Source organism: Patiria miniata, unplaced genomic scaffold (genome assembly GCF_015706575.1).
Source record: "Patiria miniata isolate m_02_andy unplaced genomic scaffold, ASM1570657v1 HiC_scaffold_9, whole genome shotgun sequence".
Lineage (NCBI taxonomy): Eukaryota > Metazoa > Echinodermata > Asteroidea > Valvatida > Asterinidae > Patiria > Patiria miniata.
Window position 1 is genome coordinate 18,847,394 of NW_024037076.1, and position 26,504 is coordinate 18,873,897.

At 39.0% G+C, this 26,504-nt stretch overlaps 1 protein-coding gene across 1 annotated transcript in view; it reads right to left on the reverse strand.

Annotated features, from left to right (window-relative positions):
- Positions 1 to 26,504, reverse strand: part of LOC119720028 (protein TANC1-like) — an 87,480-nt gene that overhangs the window by 40,156 nt on the left and 20,820 nt on the right. The window contains exons 2-3 of the mRNA XM_038189531.1: positions 16,624 to 16,782; positions 7,780 to 7,923 (exon numbers count right to left, since the gene is read on the reverse strand). Coding sequence (XP_038045459.1) covers positions 7,780 to 7,923; positions 16,624 to 16,768 — 289 coding nt within the window. The 5' untranslated portion in view covers positions 16,769 to 16,782. The remainder of the gene's footprint in view (positions 1 to 7,779; positions 7,924 to 16,623; positions 16,783 to 26,504) is intronic.

The following is a 26,504-nucleotide window of genomic DNA, read 5'->3' on the forward strand; positions in this document are numbered from 1 at the left end:
AGCGAAATAATAGAAACCTTTCTGGAGCTAATGTTGTCAAACTGAATTATACGTACAGGAATGTTTTGCTTTATGATAGGAAAAACAGGTTACCAGGCAAAACAGGTTTCTTCTTTCTCTACACTACGGTGCCTGTTCACTTTTAGGTACCTTTGGTGTTCAAGAGAAAATTACGAGAAAGAACTGCAAGGGATAAACTGGTAGTGACTGCTTTGTTACTACAGCCTGTCTCCAAAAAAAATGGTACAATCGAAAAACAATTTTTTTTTTTCAATATTAAATCTCAACATAAGTAAGTCGTTTTGAGCATCACATTAAAGAAAAAAGACCAGGCTTTCCAATACTTTTTGTTTCATCTCATTTGCTTTTGTCAATCCAGAGATAACTCCAGTTTACTGCGGAACACAAAAATCGAGTTTGTTTCTTTTGCCAAGTTGCAATCTTTTGTCAACTTCAAGACAGCATGGCACAGTACTCGAAACAACTCTGCCCATGCATAAAAGTGGCACAAAATCGATTTTGGTGTATCGCACTAAATTGATTATATCTCTGAATTGACAAAAGCAAATAAGATCAAACAAACACTATTGGAAAGCCCAGTCTTTGTTCTTTAAGTTTAATATTATGCCAAGTAAGAATGATTTATTTTGAAATTTCATATTTAACCAATTTTTTTTCTGATTGTACCATTTTTTTTGAGACAGGCTGTAATTTGTAGATTTTCTAAGCAAAAATGCTTGTCATTTTCAAGAAACATGCGGTCCAGGATCAGCAACATATCCAGGGTTGCCGCTGCCAGCGGTTGCTATAATTCGTCGGTTCAGTGCGTGACATCGCGTAGCTGCAATTGGCTGAATGAGAACATGTCCCTGACGCTGATTTTCGGGCGCAATTCAAAATATGACTCGGCAACTTTTGAATGGAAATCGAGATCCTAGAATATTATTTTCTCGGAATATACAGCATTCACTGAGCTAAAACTTCATCAGGTTAGTTGTTAAAGCCAGAGTCCATCATTTGCAGCTATCCCAAAAGTAACTGGCGTAATTATTGTGAAAAAAACATACTTGGTTGAAAGATAGTAAGGGGACTAATCTCCCTGTGAAATTATTCTTTCTGGCAAGCTGTCATTTTGAAGAAATCAACGAAAGAAGGCCTTTCCAACGGTGCGTCTTAAGAAGCACCGTTGGAAATTTCCGATAGTAGTTCGTATTTTTATTCGGCGAGGCGCGCGCAAGTGTTGACACGACGCACACACGCGCGCAGTTGCTACAATTCGTCGGATCGGTGCGCGACATCGCGTAGCTGCAATCGGCTCAGTGAGAACGTGTCTCGGACACTGAATTCAGGCCCAATTAAAAACATGATTCAGCAACTTTTTGATTTGAGATCGAGATCCTAGAATGTTGATTTTCTCAAAATATACAGCTGAAGCTGAGCTGAAACTTTATCAGGTTAGTTGTTAAGCACCCTTCTTTAGATTTTGAGCACTTTTGTTGCTTCAAACGAACAAATTGCACAAATTACAAATGATGGACTATACCTTTAAGCACCCTTCTTTATTACATTTTGAGCACTTTTGTTGCTTCAAAGGAAAAAAATGCACAAATGACAAATGATATACTCTACTTTTAAGCACATGTAATGGACCGACATCCCCACGTTCAAAACCAGAATATTTTGGGCCCGAAAAGAAAAAAAAAATGGTTGAAAAGACCACAAAAAAGGGTATTAGCTTTCCCCAAAGTCAGATCACCCTGCATGAGTCATTCACAGCGTTGGTATGAAGCACCTCAGGGCTTTCCAACCTTTTGTTCTCTGGAGAATATCTAAACTGGGTGAATCTAATAATATTAGGGCTTGCGAAAAAAAAATACCAAAGACAGGAATGAAAGGAAAAAACTTGAGATGTGGTGGAAAAATTAAATCAGCAGCCAGGAGATTTTTGTCAAAGGAGACGGCATATTTGGCCGGGGCACTCGTCTGGTAATCAAGACGAGCTATGGGAAAGGTGACTAAGAGACGCAATCGGAGAATTATCCACAGGTTATTGATGATAATCAGTGCTGACTGATCACGCCATTCCCAATATGGGCATGTGTGTGTGTTTTTTTATGGGGATACGTTTCAACGGAGTCGGCATGCGCGAATGCACTGAGTTAGAATTTATGAGATACAGTGCCTGATTTTGATGTATCGGTGTGTTTGTGTGGTTAATGTACATGTGGGCATTGTGCAAACCGGAATAATGTATAGTACAATGAACTGTGAGTGTGAGCTGTTATTGATGCTATACACACAGAGATACAGTATGTACTTTGCTAGGGAAGACATGTACAATGTACATTACATGTTGCGCATATGAGTGGTGCAGCTTCAGCTACGGTATATCACTGGCAGTTCTAATTAATCATAATCAATCACTATTAACTGCACTAAAAGAAAGGCAGGGTGGAATTAAAGACTACACAGGGCGACCTAAAAAAAAATGCAACCTGAAACATTTGCCTTATTTCAAAAACGTGATCTGTGAATTGCTTATGTTTCGGATATCAGATTAAAGCTGGGAGTTTTTTTTCTTTCAAATAGGCTACTGAAAAAAAAATCATGAAAACAGCACATTGGGTTGCTGAGAAAATGCCAATTATGTAACACGACTCATTTTTGATCCATTCCAATGGCATTACCACAGTTAAAGCTGAGAGTTTTTTCTTTCAAACACACTTTACCACACTGTACCTATTTGTGCATGAAATGCATTGTGTCCTAATCCTTACAAACAACACGGCACATAATATGACAAGAGTACAAATGAATTTGATGGAAATACCTTTTATTTTGCACCTGAACAGGCATCTTATACTTTTTGGTCCAATTTTAAACCTTTTCAGCATCATAAAATATGTCAAAATATTGAAAAATATTGAAGAAATTGCACAAATGAAAGACAATTGCGTAGTGGGCTTACACTAGTAACATGTTTTACTGTTTGAAGCACCATTGCAGAGAATGAAAAATTACTTCTTTTACATACATGTACATGTAATTGGCATGTTCTCAGCAACCCAATGTGCTGTTTTTGTGATTTGTTCAGTGTTGGAAAGAAAAAAACTCTCAGCTTTATTCTGATATATCTAAAAACATAAAGATTCACAGATCATGTTTTCAAAAAAAATGCAAATGTTTCAGAGTTGCATTTTTTTGGGGTCACCCTGTACAGTTTTGGTTGCACGTTTTTTAATCGTCAAATGGCTGCAGCAGCAATTTCCACAATTGCACCAACAGCAATAACTGCTGAAACAGTGTCACAAATAGTCCATTGTCACCATAATTTCATTTATTCTACAAAAGTCGCATTACCTGTTTCTTCAACAACCCTCTGAAAAAAAAAGGTTTTTGGTTTTTGGGCACACACTTTGCGAGCAGACTGGCTCCCGGTCTGTACACTATTGATACTGATTGTGGGGCAGAAACCAGCCTACCCTGCAAGAAAGTCGTTATTGTCTGGCACCTAATAATTCGAACTTGTAAAGTAATAATTCAATAACGAAACATGGGCCGATGTTTGTTCAGATGTCTCATTCAAAAGTGAATAACTTTAATATTGCTAGAAAAAAATAGCAATTTAGAAAAGGAACCTATTCTTCGAGATGAAAAGTCTCGAGAATAGAACATGCATCTTTAATATTGTTGTGAGCTTTTATTTGCGCTGTCATGTATTTTTCCAAATGTTGTGCAGTGTGATTTTAACATTTTCGTTATTTTCAATTTTTATGTTATTTATTATTATATTATTATTTTTTGCTTTGAAGAAAAAAAAAAATTTTCAAGTGAAAAAAATTGGAAAACTGTAATGTCCCTTGAGGACCACCATAGCATCCTGAGATCTTATGGGCTCCATGCGCAAACAAGAGAGGGTGTTTTTTACCACTTTTGAGAGCGCAGAAGATGGGACCCCACCGCCTCCAAAACTGGTTCATGCGCGTACAGCGCGAAGTACGCACAACTGATTTCACATATATTCTGAATGTGCACAAAGCCATGGCATCTTCGCGTGAGCGTCAGGCACCGACTGTATTGCGTCCACACATGTCTCAGTGGTCTCTCCCAACTCTCCCTTTCATACCGTTGAGGGGGTACTTGTGCATGCAGCCCATTGTGAGAAAACTCTGATTATTCCATCACACGAGAGATCACTGCAGCAAATCTGCCTAATGCTGATTTCATGGGCTTAGCAATTGTTGGCACCTTTCACCGCCAGCTGAAAGTACACACAACCATGCTCCAAATCTATTTCTAATGTTAGTACTAAAACCGCACACTGGTATTAGTCAACCGTTGTACCTTTCAGCTGCTGTTCTGACTGGCTTTCCGGTGCAACATTGACGGCTTTGGTTACATCCGCGGGCTTTTCGAGGGGTCTTTCCGTCGCCCCTTGCGGTGCTGGGGCGGGCTTAGGGAGGGCGGGTGGGGGCTCGATATCTGGGAAATTGGGCAGTGTGTTGCCGTTCACTTCGGGGGCTGCAGCCAGGGATGGGAGACAAAGGTGATTGGTGAAATAAAAGGAAAGCAAACATTGCATTTTGCACTCGGAGAAATCAGGCATGCAAGTTGGAATAGAGATCTGGGACGCCATACAAATAAAGAAATCAGAAAAAGCAAAAAACGGGAACAAAAAGGATTTAAATATCTCAAGTTACAGTTATTACAAGAAAATCTGGAAAATATGGAATAGAAATAAGGAAATTGGTCCAAGGGGGTAGTGAGGTGGGGACGTTTTCGCTAGATTTACGTGGACATGTATGGTTAAACTGCCAAGACAAACAAATTTTAACCATGCATGGAAGAGGGGGAGTTAGGGCATTGGTCAAATGATGGAAAGATTTAGAAAGTGGAGCCAGATGGGGGAATGTGTAGCCTCCATGTCCAAACCAATGCTAAAAACATTGAAAGTCTCCCAGAAGTTGGGCCTACATTTACATGTCCGTAAGTTGAACCAAGCACAAACACCTGTAAGAGGCAAGAGATTTAAACCGCTGCACCCTTTGCCAGCAGTTGGGCCAACTCTGCCCCCTTGCACTGGAGCAATAACAAATCGTCCGGGTCTACACTTCACGCGGTTCATGGGATCAGCTTCTGTCAAGCTACTCCTCCAAAACTCATATCTCTCCGTAAACAACCAAACCAACCACAAGTGGAAATTCACAGGTGCCATACAGAGGTAACTGGCAGCAACGCTATGATGTTTTTCAGACCACATACATACATGTATGTATATTGTACAATGTAAGTCTTCTCGGTGTTTCCAACAAGTTAAAATCTAGCTGGCGAAAAATGTACCGGTAGCCAACACAACGACTGAAATGTTACTGCATGAATGACTTTTTTTAACGACAAATATCAAAACTTCAGGTAGTTTCCCCTTTGTGAAACCTTTCTACATCGTCAGTCTGTGACAACAGCCGAAAGTTGTGAAGTGTGAAGCATGCTGAAAAAAAATCCCACAAAATACAACAGCCAAAACTAACAGTCTTTCAACTTCTAAGATTAACCCTCCTATGCAAACATACATGTACATTCTGTGCCAAGTTGTCCTTCAGTCAAAATCACTGTTTTCAACAGTTAAGAGCTCCCAGCCTACATAAAGCAGGATTGACTGGCTGTGACTGTTTTATGTAACTTGATACAGCTATGCTTTGACTGCAGGTGATTGATAAGCTAGCTGTGCCTACCACTTGTCTGCTTTTGTCTGTTGACAGAATTTGACTAGTCACAGTGCTTGTTTAAAATACATGTATTCTAGCCTGTGTAAAAGGCATGGAAGGGGAAGGGGATTGATTTTTTGACTGCCTGTGACTGTTCAGATAGCAGGAGTGTTAGTAAGATCCAACAGAAAAAAAGGTGATTGTTGGGTTTTGTTTGGTTTGGCATTTTAAGGGTTAAAACATGTGCGATACAGTAGCGCCCACAATGTACACGTACACAAATCATTCAGCTATTGTTAATATATCCACTTTGTCTCCCATCTTTTATTTACCCATGTACATGTACATGTACAATTATACCGCGCAAAGTGAAAAAATTGATATAATGAACAACCGCATCACCGAACACTCTTTTGTGTACCTATGGATTGAGTTATGACGTACGTTCATACTGCACTGTGACATATTATTGAAAAAGAATTATAGACCGTACTTTTCCTTCATCATGTGCGAGAGATCCCCAGAACACAAAACAGGTAAATTCTACGATTCAAGTGAAATTCTTTTTCAAAGCCCCCAGCGTGATTAAGAGACGACGCTGTTCCTTTGAGGTCATGTGACAGGGGCAGCCTATAGATAAATAAAGCCTGCGGCATGCCCTTCCCTCTACATAATTTGACACGGGGGCAGTATTGTAAAATAAACAAATCCGCCAGCGTGATTGTGTTTTGACAGGAAATATTGAACGGGAAACTATAATGCCCGAGTGTAGAGGAAAAAACATTATACACAAATAGCAGAGCCGCAATAAAACCGCTATTGTCGCATGCCTGTTCCGGGGGATCTTAATTGGGTTTTCGTGTAAAAATATTGACATGAGGTTAGTTATGGATAGCCTTGGCAGTAATCTTACTTGTGCACACAGCCCATATATTTATTAATTTTTTGCTTCCGATGTATAAATTTGACAATGGACATTCTTAAGAAAAATAAAAAGAGACACTAGGGAATACAATTCTAACATGAGAATCTTATGATCCCAATGGATTTGAGAAAATGGAATAATTTTTAAGAGCCTGCCGAATCAAATGGAATCCAAAGAACAACAACAGAGAGCCTTTTATTAAAACTGGTAATTATCAAGCTCATTTAACTGCCATCAGACTCTATAGTAGGAGGCAGTTTCGACAAAGTATTTTTTTTTTTTTTTAATTTGTATAATTCTCTTTTAGTGTATACAAAAACATGCGGAAGGACTTTTTATTTTAAGATGAAAAATATTTCAAACATCTACAGCCACCTTTCCATGTGCATCACCACTCAGTTTTGTATCCGTTCCATCGCTGTAACGTACAGGGTGAGTCAAAGAAAGTGTAACCAAAACCCCCCAAAATATATTTCATATTTTAAAAAATATGTAGCACCAAAAATAATAATGACTGGAAAGCCAATTTCATAAGCTACTTTTCCATGAAAAATTACTGAAATTGCTCAATCCGTTCAAAGAATATCACCATTTAAACAAAATGACCCTAAAACCTGTCTTGTCAAAAAAACAAACACTTCATTGTGTGTTTTGACTGTTAGGAACAACAAAGAAAACAACACAGAATACTTGTTTCAACAACTGTAGTACGCATTATCTTTATTAACAACCCTGGTTAGGCAAACAATGTGATTTATAAAAGACAATTGTGACAACGATTCTTTGAAATCGCATTTTTGGACGAGACAGGTTTTAGGGTCATTGTGTTTAAATGGTGATATTCCTTGAACGGATTAAGCAATTACGGTAATTTTTCATCTAAAAGTGCATACAGCTGATGAAATTGGCTTTCCAGTCATTATTATTTTTGGTGCTACATATTTTTTTAAATATGAAAAATAGTTTTGGGGGTTTGGGTTCCACTTTTTGACTCGCTCTGTAGTTTAGAAAACTGTAGGCCTTGCGTAATTACTACGTAACGGACACAAACCAGACTGAAAACGTGAATATGGAAAGGCTGATTACTATTTACAAAACAAGCAATTAGGAACATGCAACACACACTTTCATTATGTAACTATACATTACCTGTTGGGGCGGTTGGTGCGGTAGGAGAGGCAGCATGCAAGGAATTCCGCGGCGTTCTATTTTTAGGCTTTGGGGGCGGGGTGGGGGGTTTGTTGCGGCGTGGCCCCCTGTCTGGGTCCGTCTCGCCATTCTGGAGGTTGGACTCTACACACACGCACACAAACACCGAGCAGCAAAACACCGAGCAGCAAAACAGGAAAAACAAAACAAAAAGTACACCATGACATAAACACACTATGCAACATGCTTCACAATTTAAAAATGTCAAAACTGCGATTTTACACAGGCACAATAAATTTCATGCTGGGAAAAACTGTTAAATTAATACATGTAAGTAAAAGCACAAAGACCATCACAATGTAAAACTGATGCAAAAACAATAGAACAACGTCAATTCTAAGGAAATAATCACATGGCATTTGAAAATAGGGTAGGTACAGTAGGTAGGGACTTTTTTTTTGCCAATTTGTTTTGTGTACGATCATATGGAGGGGTCTGTGTGTAGTCATGGGTAAAAGGTAGAAATTGATGGTTTTGGGTGTTTTTTTCTCATTTTCCAATAAAAAAGTTAGAGTAGGGGCTGTCAGAATAGGGTAGGTAGGGAAACCGGAAGCAGAACTATTTTTGGGGGGCCTTATCAACCCTAACCCCGTTGAGTGATTTACTAGGAACCTTTCTCACTCCTGCAAAATCCAACACCATAATGGTAAACTCTACACCCAAACTGTTGGACTCTGATTATGGTGGTATGCCTAACCCCATGTAAAGCATAATCAGTTCACCAGTGCAGTACTCACTCCAACAGATTCCAACAAACCCTGGTGTAGGATTTGACTGGATGGGGATTGTTGGGGATTAAGGTTCAGGCGGAATAAACAGAACAGAACAGACAGACAAAAAGGTTTCAGGCTTTCAAAATGTTTCTATCCACCTTTTTCTGAGAAAATAAAGATGACATAAAACACAGCAAAAATGGCAAGTAAATTACAATGTGTGTGTGTGTACCATTACCGGTATATTACAAGTGTTGTAACTACTTTAACTACCTTCCTCACTCTTGCAGAATTCAACACCATATGGTAAACTGCACACAAAAACTGTTGGACTCTGATTATTAGTGATATGCCTAACCCCATGTAAAGCAATAATCATAGTACAGTACTCACTCTAACAGATTCCAACAAACCCTGGTGTTGGAGTTTGACTGGATGGGGATTGTTAGGGTTAACAATGTTTGTCATTTACTTAAACACTCTAAAACTTGTTCTACATACAATGTACACTGTAAATGAATCCACATGCATTCTATAACTAGAGTGAAACTAAGGACAACTTTGATACCGGTATTTTGTTTCCATTTTCGGTTAAAAAAGGAAAAACACATCTTCCTGCCCATGTTGAAATGGAAACTGATATACATTGTACGAACAACAGTTGATTAAAAATAGAACCTGCTTTAAATGGTTTCATTCTACATGTAGTTGCAATGTACATGTACTGTCTGTATGATGGTTTCACATGCAGTATATATGTTTAGCGATGTTTCTGAAAATATTATGAATTGTACAGTTCCTGTAATCAATGCAGTAATTTATGTGTTTTTTTAACAATCTGCTTTCAATCAAACCATGCTGAAAAGCAAAGTATTGTTTTTATGACTTTCCACAAATGATGCAACTCGCACTCTGGAATCCAATATGAAGAAACCAAAAATCCCTTAAAAGTTGTTCTGCCCATGCAATAAGATACACACCCAAAAAAAATGTTTTGATTTTTTTTTTAGCAATACAATTGTTATTCACTTTTGAAAGAGACATTGAAATGAAAAACATCCGCCCAGGTTTTAGTTATGGAAAAATTTTTTTTACAAATTTTGAATTGCTTGCAAAACCAACAATAATTCAGGCATCTCTTTTGTGTGCTACCGTATGGGCGCAAAACCAACCCAAAATATAAGTGTAGTTTCAGAGGATTGAAAATGTCCAACATAATAGAAAAAAATAGGGCTTTTTTCTGTTTAATTAATTAATTTAACATACAAATTCAAAATTTGTCAGGAGAAAACTGAAAATTTGCTAACTCTAACCCCCTAGTAGTTCCCCAGGACTACCCTGCCAAATCCAATAGAGTCCGATGGTGACTAATGTGAGTTTTCTGCTCAATACAACTCAGTCCCACAGTATCCAACTTTCCAAGCTGTTGCATACCTGAAAATATTAAATGACTGGCATGCTCAATCCAATAGAATCTAACTGTGCCTTGTTTTTCTCTTTGCTGCTGGATCCAACAGAGACCAACTTGGCATCATTTACCAGTGCCTAACAGATTGTTTTCAGTTGCCTGCTGAATCAAACAAATTTCAACAGGAATATTTACTGCTCAATCCAACAGGACCCAGCAGGTATGAAAAATATTAGATTCTGTTGGATTGAACAGGGTTAGGGATAGCTATTAGAAGAGGAAAAAATTGAAAAATGTTGAAGAGCACGGGTAGAGCAACTTTAACCCCAACTCCCTAGGCCTTTTTGCTAGGATGTAGCCTCAATCCGGCAAAATCCTTCAATTGGCCTCATGGAAAAATATAGCCTCAATCCTGCAAATTCCCCCATTATTTCTTGAATATGGTCCGTGGTGGTGTGACCACTGCCTGAATCCTGCAAAATCCTGCGGCAGTGACTGTCAATATGTTGAGGCTTGGCCAGTGGCATCCTGGAGCAGTGCGGAGGATTCCAAGCATAATACAGGCCTATATGTATGCATGGCTGAGCAAAAACAACACAAGGTCCGGCCCAAGACCTTGACAAAGTGCATCCTACGAAATCAGTAATGCACTTTTGCCATGTAACCTCAATCCTCCAAATTCCTCCACTTTGGCAAAGAGGATTTTAAAGGATTCAGGGCAGTTAGGGTTAAAATTGAGATGTGTTCCCCGCACAATCAAATCTAACCATCCAAATCTAACTCCAGCAATCACGTACCGTACTGTGTAAATTATGACTCAACTGTCCAACTAGATCAAGGGCCCGATTTGCAACGACTGCTGCTCAAAAAGCAATGGGCATAATTCACCTACCGAAAAAAGAATGATTATTAATGCATTTTGTCATCGCTCATTGTGTAGGGCCTTTTTATTTTGACAAATGATACTTTCTTTTTGGCGAGGTGAGCACTTGTCTGTTATAATGGACCGGGTTATGTTTCTGGCGATCAATGGCGGAATGACTCAGCCGTCTTGACCCAATATGTATCCTCATTGAATTACTCGATGAATTACCCGACAAATTACTGCCGACACCCAACACTGTCGGAATGAATGAAGAGTTCAGATGCACTTGAAACTGAACCAAATAGACAAGTCTTTTTTTTCCCCCTTTTTGTTTTACATATAGTTCAGACATTCCAACAATGTCAGTCATTTCAACAAAATTTAGAAGATATAATTTGTTGGTACCGGTAGTCCTCACATGAGAACAGTGTTTTAACACTACTGGAATTCATGTTTTTCAGACATCTACATTAATTAAAGTTCTGTACATATCATAGAGCTATATTAAATTACTAGAGCGCTAACTCAATGTACAAAGTAATGCCTGATGGGCGCATCCATGTTTGTGTAAAAACCTACGGACAACTCGAAATTTTGTATGGCTTTTATACAGCTATTTGCATATCTGCGTTTGTATTCCATATCGGTGCGTCATCGAAGCTGATACGCACAAAACCGAAATGCACGATCAGCAAATGAGCGTTTCATTTTGCTGTACGCAAACATCGCAATGTGTGCGCGTCCCTCCGCTGCAGATGCTTTTTCACCGCGACGTTTTTTGAACCGTCATGATGCGCATAAGTTGTTTGCGTATCTTCTACTTGCGCGTTGCATTTAGAGTACACTTTTAAAATTCAATCCATCTATTTTGATTGTGTTCTACAAACACGCACATAAATTCAAAATGTCTGCGCCCAGAGCGGCTTCAAAGCGTCCGCACGCAAGAATGAGGAGTTAGCGCTCTGGTAGTTTGATATAGCTCTATGGTACATATGTATGTTCACCCAGTCGTTCATATACCATTATCATGTTGCAGCCATTTGATTTTTTCCCATCATCAATGTAACCAAAGCGAGGCTGGAAGGGAAAATAGTCTGGTTCCTTATTTTTCCTTCCAGCCTCGCTTTGGTTACGTTGATTTGAATGGAAAAAATACAATGTCCGCAACATGATAATGGTCTTAACATGATAACTGTTGCTCTTTGTTCTCAGTACCAATATTATGTAAGTAAATTTATGTGTTCAGATATTAAGTTCCCCATAAAACACCATGGGCCATTTCACAATGAACAATAATTGCAAACGCTATGCACTTTACCTTTATATCAATACAGACTACCGGTATGTATTTTTATTGATCATTAAGATTTAAGAAATTGATGCATCTTGACAAGTTTCATCTGAAGTTACTCCAGTGGGTCAAAAGTTAAAAGGAAACGTTTGCCATTTGACCTTCAGAATACCACAGGAAATCACACATAATCCAAACCCATTTTAAAGGCTTTTACAAAAATAGAATTCTCAAATCCTTGACAAAACCCGTGGGCCATATTGTGAGAAAGGCCTGAAGCCAAAGAAAAAAAGAGAAAAAAAACAGGGGAAAATACAACTGGGAGAAATTTAAAGCACATATCATACAACATTGTGGTGTGATTTATCAGGGGTGAGATTGGGCAAAAATAATCGGCAGAGGGTCTGAGGATTGCTGAGAGCCCCAAGAGCAAGTAGGATCTGTGGTATGTTTGAATTTGCCTAACGGCACCCCTTACAATACCCATTTCTTTTGTTCTGTAAGTACTTTCATAGGTAAAACCTCAGAGATTCCAAATTTCAAAAGGAATTCTTTTAATAGCCTGAAAATAATGAAATCAGGAAAAATCTTGACAAATATCATACATGTACCTGATTGATACAGTGGCATCAGACCCATGCTCAGACTAACCATGTAGAATGGCAGATACCGGTACCCGGTAGGTGATGGGATTGTGCCTTTGATGATACATGCATGGAATTTGGCACACAGTCAGTGTATGTCATGAGAAAGATATTTTGCTAAAGGGCCATCGCAGAGTTGTCCTTTGAAAATATATAGGTAAGAATAACAAGCAATGGCAGCCATTTTTAATATTTTGAAAATTGCTGGTTGTTTTGCCTATATTTTTTTCAAAGGATGAATCCGTGATGGCCCTATAGCCAAATATCTTTCTTAAGACATACATACAACTCTGACTGTGTGCCAAATTTCATGCTTGAATCATCAAAGGCACAACTCCCCCAAATATTTCCCCTATCTGCCCCGCTAAACAGAATGGGACTGGGAAGACACAGACAAAAAAAAAGAGCAAATCTTTGCAAAAAATGAAGACCTCTATACGTCTTTCTCCCCTCCCTCCCCCTTCCCCTCCCCACAGCCCTGGGGTGGAATATTGGTGAGTCACACTCTCTGATTTGCCACTCTCATTTCACTCCCCAAAATGGCTTTATTCGAGAGACAAATTGTGATCTCGCACTAATGCTAGTGATGAATGATTTCATTAATTCAAGACGGGCTGGCAAGTCATACCCCACTTTGTGCATGGGCTTTGAATAGTGCCGTGATTTATTTTGTTCTTTCAATCTGATTCACTTCACAAGTGTCAAAATGTTTGGTTGAATATAAATGCACCTGTGCGTTGTAAGTGAATTCAGGATGGGTAAATATTAGACTTTGTTCCCCACGGAACTCTGATGTCTAGATAATAATTGCCAATACATTCTTACAATTACATACATGTATCTCGAGATGATGTTGTCATCTGAAAGGGTCTGAAAATTGGGTAGAAGGTCTTAAAGATGCATTACTTTCTATATTGACAATGTCTTTGTCTCAGATTCAAAAAGTCTGATTTCAGACAAACGTCTGAGAAATCTCATGCCTGCATGTATGAATGAATAGTTTGCAAAGATGGACACTGAGGACACAGCTCACGAAAAATACGCACAGCAAACTTATGACTTGAAATGAATTCTTCAAAATGCTGCCATTCCTGTAGTAACCCTAACGTGCCTGAATCCATCAGAATCCACACCCCTGCTTAGGAGGACTTTGACGGATTCAGGATAGCTCCATATTGAAAAAGTTTGGGGATTTTGATGGATTCAGGACAGTAAGCCTAGCGGTTCTGCAGGATTTTGATGGATTCAGGATACATGTACATGTACCTCCATATTGAGCAGTTGGGGGACTTTGATGGATTCAGGATCTCAACAGTTTAACTCCTTGGCTATAGTACATGTTTGATGTGTACGAAGTATGTACTACACTGGTGGATTCTGATGGACTCACTGGTGGATTCTGATGGACTCAGAACACCAACATTGTTTTGCATGACAAAATTGGTGGATTTTGGAGGACTCAATATACTTTCTAGTAAAAGTGCTCAAGGGGTTAGGGTTAATACTTGGGCTGTGCGACAGTAATTACTCTCAACTGTTTGGCAACCGCACACTTGTGATCTTGTTTCCAATTAACTAAACTCAGCCCCGGCATGCATCCCTGTAAGTGTAAACCTTCCATTTTTATCGGTCAATACTTTGACTTCACATACCGATTGCATTCAGCAGCCATCGTCGCGGTGTGTTGTTACGTTAACCCTAACCCACCTCAATCCTCCATAATCCTCACTGCGGTTTCGGAGGATTCTTGAGGATTGAGGGTGAATGGTGATTGAGAAAAACGATGATTTTGGAGGATTGAGGATGAATGGTGTTTTAAGCACATGAGCATTTTGGAGGATTGAGGATGAATGGTTTTTGAAGATGAGGATGATTTTGGAGGATTGAAGATGAATGCATTTTGAGGCAGGACTGTCTGATGATTTTAAAGGATTGAGGCGTTGGTTATCCTTCATTTGAACATGAGTGCAAAATTTTGAGATGAGGAGGATATTGAAGGATTGACGATGAATGCATTTAGAAGCAGGACTGTCTGACAACTTTGAAGGATTTAGGGGTTGTTGCAAAATTTTGTAAAATTTTGGAGGATTGACGATGGTTCCTGGCAAAAAGGGCCAAGGGGGTTAGGGTTAATTTAGTAACAATGAATGCACAAGAGGAACTCGTGCATATCCCTGTTGAACAAAAGCGCACACCTCAAAGATGGCTGCAGTGCAACGAATCTATACATGTACCCAACCAAATACAAATCATGTAAGTGTTGTAACAAGGACTACTGCCCTACCTTTCATTGATAATGATGAGAATCGAAAAAAGATCTCAATTACCCAAAATGGCTTTATAGAACTGACAGTTTCGACTAGGATTCTAATTCGACATGTCAATATTATACGCAAACATTTTGATCCACTTTACTATGCAAAAGACTGAATCCTTTTAATTCCAATTTAATCTCTCCATCACAATTTTTTTTTTTTTTTTTTTTTCTTTCTCTGCGCGTATGCTCTCTTAGTGTCTGCCGTTGCAACCGTTAATTTGTTTGATTAGTCGTCCTGGGCGCGGTATAATGTTCGGCTCCTTCAGGGAGTCAAACAGGAGCTGATTCACTCCGCTGTGTCCACACGCTGCTCGGGGTTAAATTGTCCTCGATTGTGAATCGGCCTAGCACACCTGCCTTTTTTCTTTCTTTCTTTTTTGGAGAAAAGTATGTTGCACACAAAAAAAAAATTGGGAAAGTACAGTAACCGGTAATTGACTTAGTGGAGGAATACTGGGAAGTGAGTGGCAACCCCTGGGAAAGTCATTGTGCATGGTTTAGTTTTATGAGTCAGCCATTAAAATAGATGGCCTAGCTACTATGCAGTACCAGTACATTTTATATGGAATCACGATTTCGTTTACGAACCCTAACCTTACCAATCCTACAAAATCATCTTTGCAAAATGGAAGATTTTGCAGGATTGAGGCTATATGGCAAAAAATGTGTGGCTGATTTTGGAGGATGCCCTGTGTCAAGTTATTGGGCCAGACCTTGTGTTGTTTTTACTCAGCCGTGCATAAATTTACGTCTATATTATACTTGAAAAGCACTGCTCCAGGATGTCACTGGCTCTGCCTCAACATATTGACAGTGATTGCTTGAGGATTTTGCAGGATTGAGGCAGTGGTCAGCCCTCCAAGGATTTTGCAGAATTGAAGCTGTATGCAATTTTTACATGGAGGCAGTTGGGGGATTTTGCAGGATTGAGTCTGCACTAGTAAGCAGGAGGTCATAGGTTCGAGTCCCACGAGGGTGATTTTTTTCTCACAATCAATCGGGACAACAATGAGTAAACAGTGATTATAAAAAATATGTCAGTGAACGGCAAAGCCTTTAAAGCAACTAGGGACTCTTTTTTAAGAATCTAGCAATTTTAAAATTCCAGATAAGTTTAAGGGGAGGTGCATGCATTTATAGTAAGGGTCTAAATCAGTCCAATTTTGGTTTTGTAGTATTTTGTGAATTGTAGGATGGAGCTACTTAATGCAACTGGGACCTTACACCCCCCCCCCCAAAAAAAAGGAGGAAATTTCAATAGCTGAGGAAAAGTTAAAGAATACCGGTACTGCGATGTTATAACAAACATTGTACTACATAAATATTATATGGCTACAACAAACAACCCAAATGTTATATACAAAGCAAGGAGATCAGAAAAGTCACCAAAAATCTTGTGTGTACCCCATTGTGTTTGTTCTACCACGTAAATGGTTTAGAGTACACATTTTCACAGATTCAAGAATATTCCAGTATGACCAACAGCACTGGTACTACAGTACAAGATGGGTATGGACATAAACTTGAAGACCTTTACAATACTAACCCTGTGTAGAACATAGAGGGCAGGACTCAATGGTGAACATGCATGCGTAGCATCGCGCATGTCCGCAGGCGTCGGTCAGTTTCCTCTTGCGACTCTTGTCGTACGCCTCCCGACAGCATGGACAGTGGGCCGGGTCTGCCTCCATGGCGGCTGCACCAACTAGATAGAAGCAACGAAACATGGATTCGATAAGTCAGAATTTCTGGTCCAAAAGAGCCATGGACAAACGTTAGATGCTGGTTTTTCATGCTCATTATACTGTTCACAGTGCTTTAGAAACTAACAGTGACAAAAAAGTGTCATTCCTTTTTGAGAGGGCCTAGGCATTCCTCAGTGTGCCCCAAAAGTTTAACTGTCCTAAAACAAGTTTGGACTTGTTTTTACTTGCTCAACTCAAATGGAAAAGTTCACTGTACACATGTGGGGGTTGAATCCACAACAACAGGTACATGTACATGTACATGTACAATGTACATGTAAATCCTTGCACATGCAGGCAAGTGTAATGACACCGAACAGCTACATGTATGGACATTTTCAAGCAACATTTTGTACCATCTGTTTTCATAGCTCCATAGAGTTGAAACCATATAATTCTCAGTGTTCAGATACTGTACGTGTAGTTGTTCTTCATTACATTACAGGGACAAATGTGGACACGGATGTGTACAATGCTCGCTCACTGCTGATGGAACTGGTAATAATTTCCTGAATGGTTTCCCGATCCAATGAAAGGAAACAATACGCAACAGTGCATGCCCATCAAAGGACTGGACGTGGTTCATTGAGGTTACATGTAATCAGTTGACTGTGATGGTATTTCAATACTCTCAACAACAAAATCAATCCCGGACATTTTTCATTACTTGCATACATTGTATACACATGTATTGTTTTCAGCAGAAGGGTAAGTTACATAGAACCAGTACATATGTGCAATTTGTACAGAAATCAGAATGAGCTCCACTGATTGGTACACGTTTGCACATAACTGTATACAAATGTGAAGAACTTTGGGTGCAAACTGTAGTTAAAGCTATAGTCCATTATTTGTAGCTATCCAAAAAGTAACTGACGTAATTATTGTGGAAAAACATACTTGGTTGAAAGATACCGGTAGTAAGGGAACTAAACTCCCTGTGAAATTATTCTTTCTGGCATGCTGTCATTATGAAGAAATCAACGAAAAAAGGCCTTAGTAGTTCTTTGTTAATTCAGCGAAGCGCGCGCTGGCGTTGACATGACGCACACGCGCAGTTGCTATAATTCGTCGCATCGGTGCGCGACATCGCGTAGCTGCAATCGGCTCAGTGAGAACGTGTCTCGGACGCTGAATTCAGGCCCAATTCAAAACATGATTCAGCAACTTTTGATTTGAAATCGAGAACGTAGAATGTTGATTTTCTCAAAATATAAAGCTGAAGCTGAGCTGAAACTTCATCAGGTTAGTTGTTTAGCATCCTTCTTTAGATTGTGAAATCTTTTGTTGCTTCAAATGAACAGAATGCACAAATTACAAATGATGGACTATACCTTTAACAATAGTTTAACTGACTTCGCGCGAACGAAGAATGGTTGGACTAGTCGACTATTTGGAACCGAAGCATGGGGCACAGTTCCATCACTGGTTACCATTAGCCCTGCGCATCATAAAGCACAACAGGAAGCCAGGACCCAGACATTTTGTGATGACGTTTTGACCATTAATTGTTTGACTAGAGGCATTCGCATGTTGCTTTAAGTGCGCAGGCTTAAGTTATATGTACCGGTACATGTTGTATGTCACGAATCAACCACTAGTCGACTAATTGTCCTCACCCGAACCTGCTTTGCATCATACACAAGTGTGGTGTGAACATGTACATTGTACATAGTATGTCAATACCCATGTACCAGTACGTGTACACAAAGCTGTGCAACCAATGTTCATTACCCCTGTAGCTACATACATGTAACCATAGAGCTACTGTACATGTACATACTACATGTAACATGTATCATGCAGTTACACCATGTCAAAACATTGTACATGACTTAAAAGTTTGAAGGGATTTTTCACTCTACATTATTTTAGTGAATACATGAGCTAGTACACCATACAATGTTCATGTACATGTACAGGCTGCAAATAAACTCTACGTGTAACTAGAAACACCCACTTCAATGATTTTACACAAGCAAGCAAAAAGTTTCACTTCAAAAATCCCTTTATTGGCAAAAGTTCACACAAGGTCACATGCTGATCACTTCTGGGTTCAGACCAGGACACAGCAATCGGAGCCCTTTGGTATGGTACCCAACTCCTCATCATCAATCAGCAATGGATCCCCTTATTTAGCCTGAGGGTACCGGTACATGACCTTAAAGAATTTGAGATGCCCAATAAATTTGGCATGCCCAGCCAGGGTGGAGTAAGCCTACAACCCTGGTCAAACTACGGAGCTTGAGTCCCAAGTAAAATATGTGTTTTTGATAAGAAATGTTCAGTGACAACTATACAAGAAAACAAGGAGTTAAAAATGCTGAAGGTTTATGTCACTGTTCTTCAAAAACTAACTTCTTTGTTTTCCGGGAGGGGGTGTAGCAGAGTTTATATTAAATTATCTTCAAGTCATTTCAAAGGTGAACATCTTTTCCCAGGGCAAGTCAAATTTCACTGTGTCAAGACAGAAGTCACTTTTATTCAACTCAAAATCACGACAAGTATCATCATGTAAACCACAACTTTAGGGAAACTGTCGAGATTCAGTATCATCCGTATCCTCTCTGAGTGATCCCCGTTTGCTAATTTGTGACATTGCTAATGTTGTTACATGTAGCATCACAACTTCGGGCGTGATCCCTGGACACGTGGCATGTCTGCTGATTTATGGCTTCCGACTTGCGCCCCTTGAACAAAGACATTGACAAAATGGGGAAGGGCCAACATAGGGCTGGCTAGCCCAGTTGGTAGAGCACTGGAACGGTAATCCGGAGGTCGCAGATTCAAACCCTGCTCCAGTCAATTTCTTTGTTCAAACTTAAAATAATTATGATGTACCTGGTCAGTTGTCCTACCGGTTTCTCTAAAAATAAGGGGAAAAACCTGTTCAAATAAGGTTGACTTAAGTAATCAACTTGAACTAGCGTAGGATATGTACTTATTTATTTGTGCGAGTATCCAAATGGCTGCCAATATTGACATGGCTTTTAATTATTTTTTTTCCGGATATCTGAATAAAAACTCTAGAATCATTTTTATCTACTTTAGCTTTAGTCTTTTTTTTCCTTCTAAACTCAAGTAAAATTGGCCCACCCCAATATGGAAGTATAGCCAAACTCCTCTCAAAAGGTTATAGTAGAACAGAAACAGCATGTGTGGGTGAATTAACTTGGACTAGAAATCATGGACTTTAGCTGCCTTCGCATTGGACGTAATTTTGTACAAAATTACAGCGAGAAGACAGTCTCCATTAGTTTTACCAAAAAAAGTCCAATACAAAATACATTGTACAACTTTTTTTTAATGAATTGATAGTAAAATTAAGATTAATCTGGAGTCAGACTGAAGCTGTCGGAGGGATCTCTGCTTCAGTGGAGTTCTTTTCAAATCACGCCCAGACCAAACTTCCAAAGAGCAGGATTTACTCATACCGTAATATGCTACTGTGAAGGTCACATACGGTTAAAAATCGCAATATTGTGAAAGGCCGATTTGTTATACAAGTACAGTGCCCGGTGCATTATCTGCATGGCTGACGATCCCCAAAACGAAAAAATGCAGGGACCAATAACCCTTTACTGAAGGGACAATAATCACTCTTCAAGGACCCCCAGGGTATGGACTGCCAAGGAAGGCCAAGCCTAGACGTCCTGCAGAGGGGGCAAAATTCTTGATTTGGGGGAGAGTTTCAATACAATTACCGGTATGTACTTCACTGCAGAACAGGATTGTTGGGTTTTGGGGTTTCTTTTAAACTTGAAAATCACCACAACATGTAATAATAATTTGGGAGGCTAATCATCCTTACTCGCAGCTGGTATGCTGAATTGCGAGGGACGTGGCTACAACGTGGTCGGGCCGCTGGCACGTGAAGGCGCCTATGGCTGCCGGTCACATCGACCCATACATGACCACGGAGCACAGCCTGAGATCGAAAGTGTTTGATTTTTCCGGAGGGAGGAAAACCGGAGGGCCCGGAGAAAAACCCTCATGGCACAGGAGACAACCAACGCACAACTCTACTCACATGTGATCCGCGGCCAGGATTCAAACCGTGGTCACCTTGGTGAGAGGCGAGCACTTTACGTACAAGCCACCCATGTCACCCTAATACAGTACATGCACACCATGGTTGTCTAGGGTAAAACAAAAGCCATCAAAAGTTATCATTCATTGTGTCCACTACATACTGCACCAGTACATGTTAATGTTATCAGCACTCGCATTTGAGAAAATTGTCAGTAAAATTTGCATGCAAGCAAACAAAAAGCACACCTTCACCGGTATACAACAGGGAAAGAAAGAAAGAAAAAAAATTGTCAGGGAATTTACGGGGAATTTTATTAAATTTCAAAGGCAATATGGTATAAAATATGTATTGAAAATTGTTGTCGTCATAAGTATCCAACACAAAAAAAATTTAAAAGAGTTGTCAGTGAATTTGATTAAATTCCAATGAAAATAAAGCAAGTATACAACGTACGATTACACACTGTACAAGTTTAGGGAACACGCAAAATATTTACGTTCACAAACTTGAATTGGTAATGGTTGTATGAATACTGAATTTCAAAATGGAACACATTACAAGTCCACCAATAATGGCATTTGTTTCTCTGGGCCGAGGATAAATCCATTTGGAATGTCCAGTATCCACTTTTAGGCTTTTGTCCAAGCCCAGACAGAATTGTGTGCTCAGCCAGTCAGAACGAGTTTTTACATGTGTGTTAACTCAATATCCTTCCCTTGTTCAGCAATCTGATTTTGAACAAAAGGGGGCTTTACGTAATCCCTAAAGGAGACTTGGTGGACTGGCCATTCAAGGCACCAATTCTCTGGCATGTCAGGGTTGCTGGTATTATTGTTCATGTATAATGTGTGTTGTACAGTTGGGAAACAGAAAAGTTTGATAACCTGGGTGCAGTCTGATCAATTTTTTGAGATTCATTCAAGAAACATACATGTGCATGTACATTGTATGTCCTGTCTTTTTTTATGTAACATGTATGTCAATGTAAATTTACATGTACCGGTACATGTACATGTACATGAATTTGATGGTTATTAGTACATTAATGAACATGAATGACTCATTTGTTAGATAATACATGTTGGATATGATAAAAAGCTCACATTAACTTGAGCATATATTCATGATCAAGTTCACATTAACGACACTTTTATGCATTATACATAATTACTTATGCTTTTATGTACATAAAATAATTTACTTTACTGTATACAGTACACGTATGTATACATGTGCATGTGTACGTTTTATACCAACACAATTTTTAAAAATTTAATAAAATTAAGACCGAAAAATCAGAACAAAAATTCAGAGCTGCATTATCTCTAAAGAAAGAACATGTACATGGTGTAAAGTATCACTCTTCAGCTATACATGTACATGTAGAATAAAATACATTTGGCATGAGGAATCAACGGATATAATTACAGTAGTTTGAAGATATCTATACATGTATACATTACATGTACATGTATACATTACATGTATCCTGTTATTAAAACCAATAGGAAACTTAATTTAAGTACAGATATGTGTACACACGTATCAACAGTAGCATTTTTTGTATCAATGGTGTAAAGACAAGGAACTTAAAGCTATAGTCCATCATTTGCAGCAATCCGAAAAGTAACTGGCGTAATTATTGTTGAAAAACATACTTGGTTGAAAGATAGTAAGAGGACTAAACTCCCTGTGAAATTATTCTTTCTGGCAAGCTGTCATTTTGAAGTAATCAATGAAAGAAGACCCTTTCCAACGGTGCGTCTAAAGACGCACCGTAGGAAAATTTAAATTAGTAGTTCGTTTTGTTATTCGGTGAAGCGCGCGCAAGCATTGGCACGACGCACGCGCGCGCGGTTGCTATAATTTGTCGGATCAGTGCGCGACATCGCGTATAGCTGCAATCGGCTCAGTGAGAACGTGTCTCGGACACTGAATTCAGGCCCAATTCAAAACATGATTCAGCAACTTTTGATTTGAAATTGAGATCCTAGAATGCTGTTTTTCTCGGAATATACAGCTAAAGCTGAGCTGAAACTTCATCAGGTTAGTTGTTCAGTATCCTTCATTAGATTTTGAACACTTTTGTTGCTTCAAACGAACAAAATGCACAAATTACAAATGATGGACTATATCTTTAAGTTCATGTCTAAGTATGAATCCTGAGTTACAGGAACAGCTGCTTGGTTGGCATTCTTGGCTGGACATAAATCAGGACACATCACACCGTCTTCCTTATTGGGTCCCAGCCAAATGTATCAGATACATGTTGAGATGAACTCAAAATACAAGGGACTATACACAGAGTACTTCAATCACTAGTTGTTTTGATGGAAACATTATACAGTAGGATTAGATATGCTACAAACAAGTATTCAACAGACTTTTTTTGTTTCACATTAAAGATTTGCTGGCCAAAATACAAGACTCCAGTTCAATCATCTGCAAACGTACATGTATCCTGATGTTTTCAATGGATCTTATTTCTTCTTAAATTTAAACTCATGGCGGCTTCCTCCATGTTTCAAGCTTGTATTTTAATTGTTTTGTTTTGTTTTGTTTGTTTTTTGTTGCTGTTTTCATTTTTGGTTGTTTTTTTTTAACACCGTATGTAGTCAACAACTCTCATGCTACCATTTTTTGTGAAACGTTATCGTCAGAAAATTTGTATGTGCAGGGCGAGTCAAAAAGGAAGTGACCTGAATTCATGATTTGTTTTTTCTTACAAAGCAATCAAATTTGATACACCAATGAAGTATGTCTTAATAGAGCATGTTCTTCCACTCATCTGAAGAAAAATAATTACTGGAATTGATCCATGCTATCAGAAGTTATGCATGTTTTACTAAAAGAACCCTTTTTTTTATAGCTGTCCATGGAATGCCATTGGAAGCTATTGTGCCGAGTGAGTTACAAATATGAGATTTTAATCATTTGTGTCAAGAATGAAACATTATTCTTACTGTAAAATTCTGTGATTTGAATATGAGGAACAAGTCAACTCTTTTTTTCCCCTGAAATGTTGATGGCGATTTTTGTCTATATTTCTTTGCAAGTTTTCGTCCATTCATGGAGGTGGGAAAACGTCCATGTTTCATTGTATTTAATGGGTATTCATCGGTTCGTAGAACGGAAAAATGATCAGTGGTGGACAGCTGGATTTGGGGATTTTTTTGTTTTTAAACAGACATAACTTGGGAATATTTATGCAAACTACACATGTACGTGAAATTTTCACAGTTACTAGTCAATAACATGTACTTTATCCCTGTGTTATTTTTATGAAATGGGGAGTGCCATATATTTTTTTTAATATTTGTTCTTTTTCAGTCACTTTCTTTTTGACTCATCCTGTAAATATACATGTAACTGCCTGGGTTGCATTTCTTGCTAATTGTAAGGAGAGATGGCCAGGGCAGCAAGGTCATGACCTTTGACCCGGTTGACACAATGACAGCCCCATGGTGCCTGTATCAAACCACACTCAATGACAGGCTGTGAATTAACATGTTCAAGTGTCAAAACCTGTTTGGTTGATATTCGCGCTATAATGAATCATTATTATGATGTACATGTATGTATTAAACTGTACACACTAACTTTTTAGAAGGAACTACGCACTAATTTACACCAACATTGTGTACAACATAAAGTAAACTTGTAGTTGTACCAAATAAGAACACCTCTACAAAGCAAGTAATCTCCAGTTTGAAAGGAAGAAGGAATGAACAAACACTAACAAAACACATTGTACAAATTATTCTGTGTGACTAGTGTGTGTTCTTTTAAAAGAATTGAAAGAAACGGGAAGAGAAACCTGAATCAATGTCACAGACAAAATTGGACAGTTTCCAAGAGGATATGTTCAGTTTCAGAATCTAATACCATCGCATGAATAAACAATTGTCGTTTGAAGCATGGAGGAAGGAAAACAGACAGGTTTTTTATGTACATATTCATCAGGAAAAAGACCTGAAGACATACACACGTGTATGCCCAGGAGTCAAATATGTAACTTTTTGGGCAGGGGAAAACTCACCATCCATCTAATTTATGGTTGTTATCTACCTCGCTCCATCTTTGCCCCCTTTGCATCTTCATCAGCTGACACTTTACCCATCACTCGGCTGTTAAGGGAAAGCCCTCGCTCCTTGTTGACTTTTGCCGCTGCATGCTTGCTTCCCGGACATAGACCGAAAGCTGGGGGGGGGGGAGAGGTAGTTGAGGGAGGGTGACGTCTGGAGCGGATTTCAGTTTGTGCCGCCTCATTGGTTATTGATGGATGCTGGACTACCTCGGTTTAGCGATTATTAAGGGCACGGTGATGAGGGATGGAAAACAGTTGCCAGTTGGCCACACATCCTTTTCATGAATTAATGTAACACCACATAAAACCAAGTGGGTACTGTGAAATATTGGAATAAAATTGTGTGTAATATACAGCCTTTTGGGTGTTACACGTGTATCGGGTGTTATGACAGCCTCGACCATAAATTGTCAGAATGACATGCCATGTCAGTTAAAGTTCAAAACAATTTGAATTTATTCCAAACGTGTACATGTACATGTACCGGTACATGTATTGTAGATTTTTGTTACATGTGTTACAAGTAACATTGAATTTAGAGCCCCAAGTGTGACATTTTTCCTGTCCCTGTTACTCTGGAACTTTGTAATTTGCCATTCAAGAAGAATGAATTCAAAGGATTTTCTTTTTGTTGAGTAGGTAGTTTGCTATAATCACTCTTGGAGGACGACTAATTTGTGCATCACGCCATCAGAATTACTGAGTGCATCAGAATTATACAATCGTAGATATTAGAAGTACACGTATGTAACAGGGACAAAATAAAAGTGGACCCCAAATTTATAGAAAGACCCATGTACAAATTAAACATTATATTACAGTACGTACACATGTACATGTACATTAATATTCAGAATATTTTCTGCACACAAATTTGTGATAGATACGGTATCTATCACAAGTCTGTGTGCGGAAAATATACATGATGGACTCCTGGACAAAATCTTGATACATTTGTATACATGTATTTCAGGGAGCATACATGTATTTTGCCCATTCATAAAGCTGTACCAGTATACATACGTATACAGGTGTACATGTATGTACCGTAGCCCAGGTTGGACGAAGTCTTCATTGCATTACGACTAACGTCCAGGATGAGAATTCTCTACATAAGACCACCCAAAATTTGGACCAGATTTTTGTTACGTTTTACCTTGTTACAGAAGCTTATTTCACGCCTACATTTTCTATGTGTCCTTACCTATTGGGCCGCTGGGTTCAGGAATTCCATATACATGTACACATGTATGATGCTGATTGACATTTATCAGGAAAAAAAACTCTAAAGCAGCGTTAAACTTGTACGTGTTTGTAGTCTCTTTTCATCAGTTTATTCCCAGAGTCGTACGTCATGTACAATGTACGTGCGTACGAAAGCGCGCACGCACGCTAGCGCCCTCATTTGTTTAGTTTTTGTTGGAACCGTGACGTCACTCCAGCCAACCGATGTCACAAAAACGCTCAACCAATGACCAAAGCCGAAACGTGTTTCTGGTAACTGGCGCGAAAACACGCTCAGTCATTAGATTAGCGACTGCGCCTTCAAGTACATGTAAGTG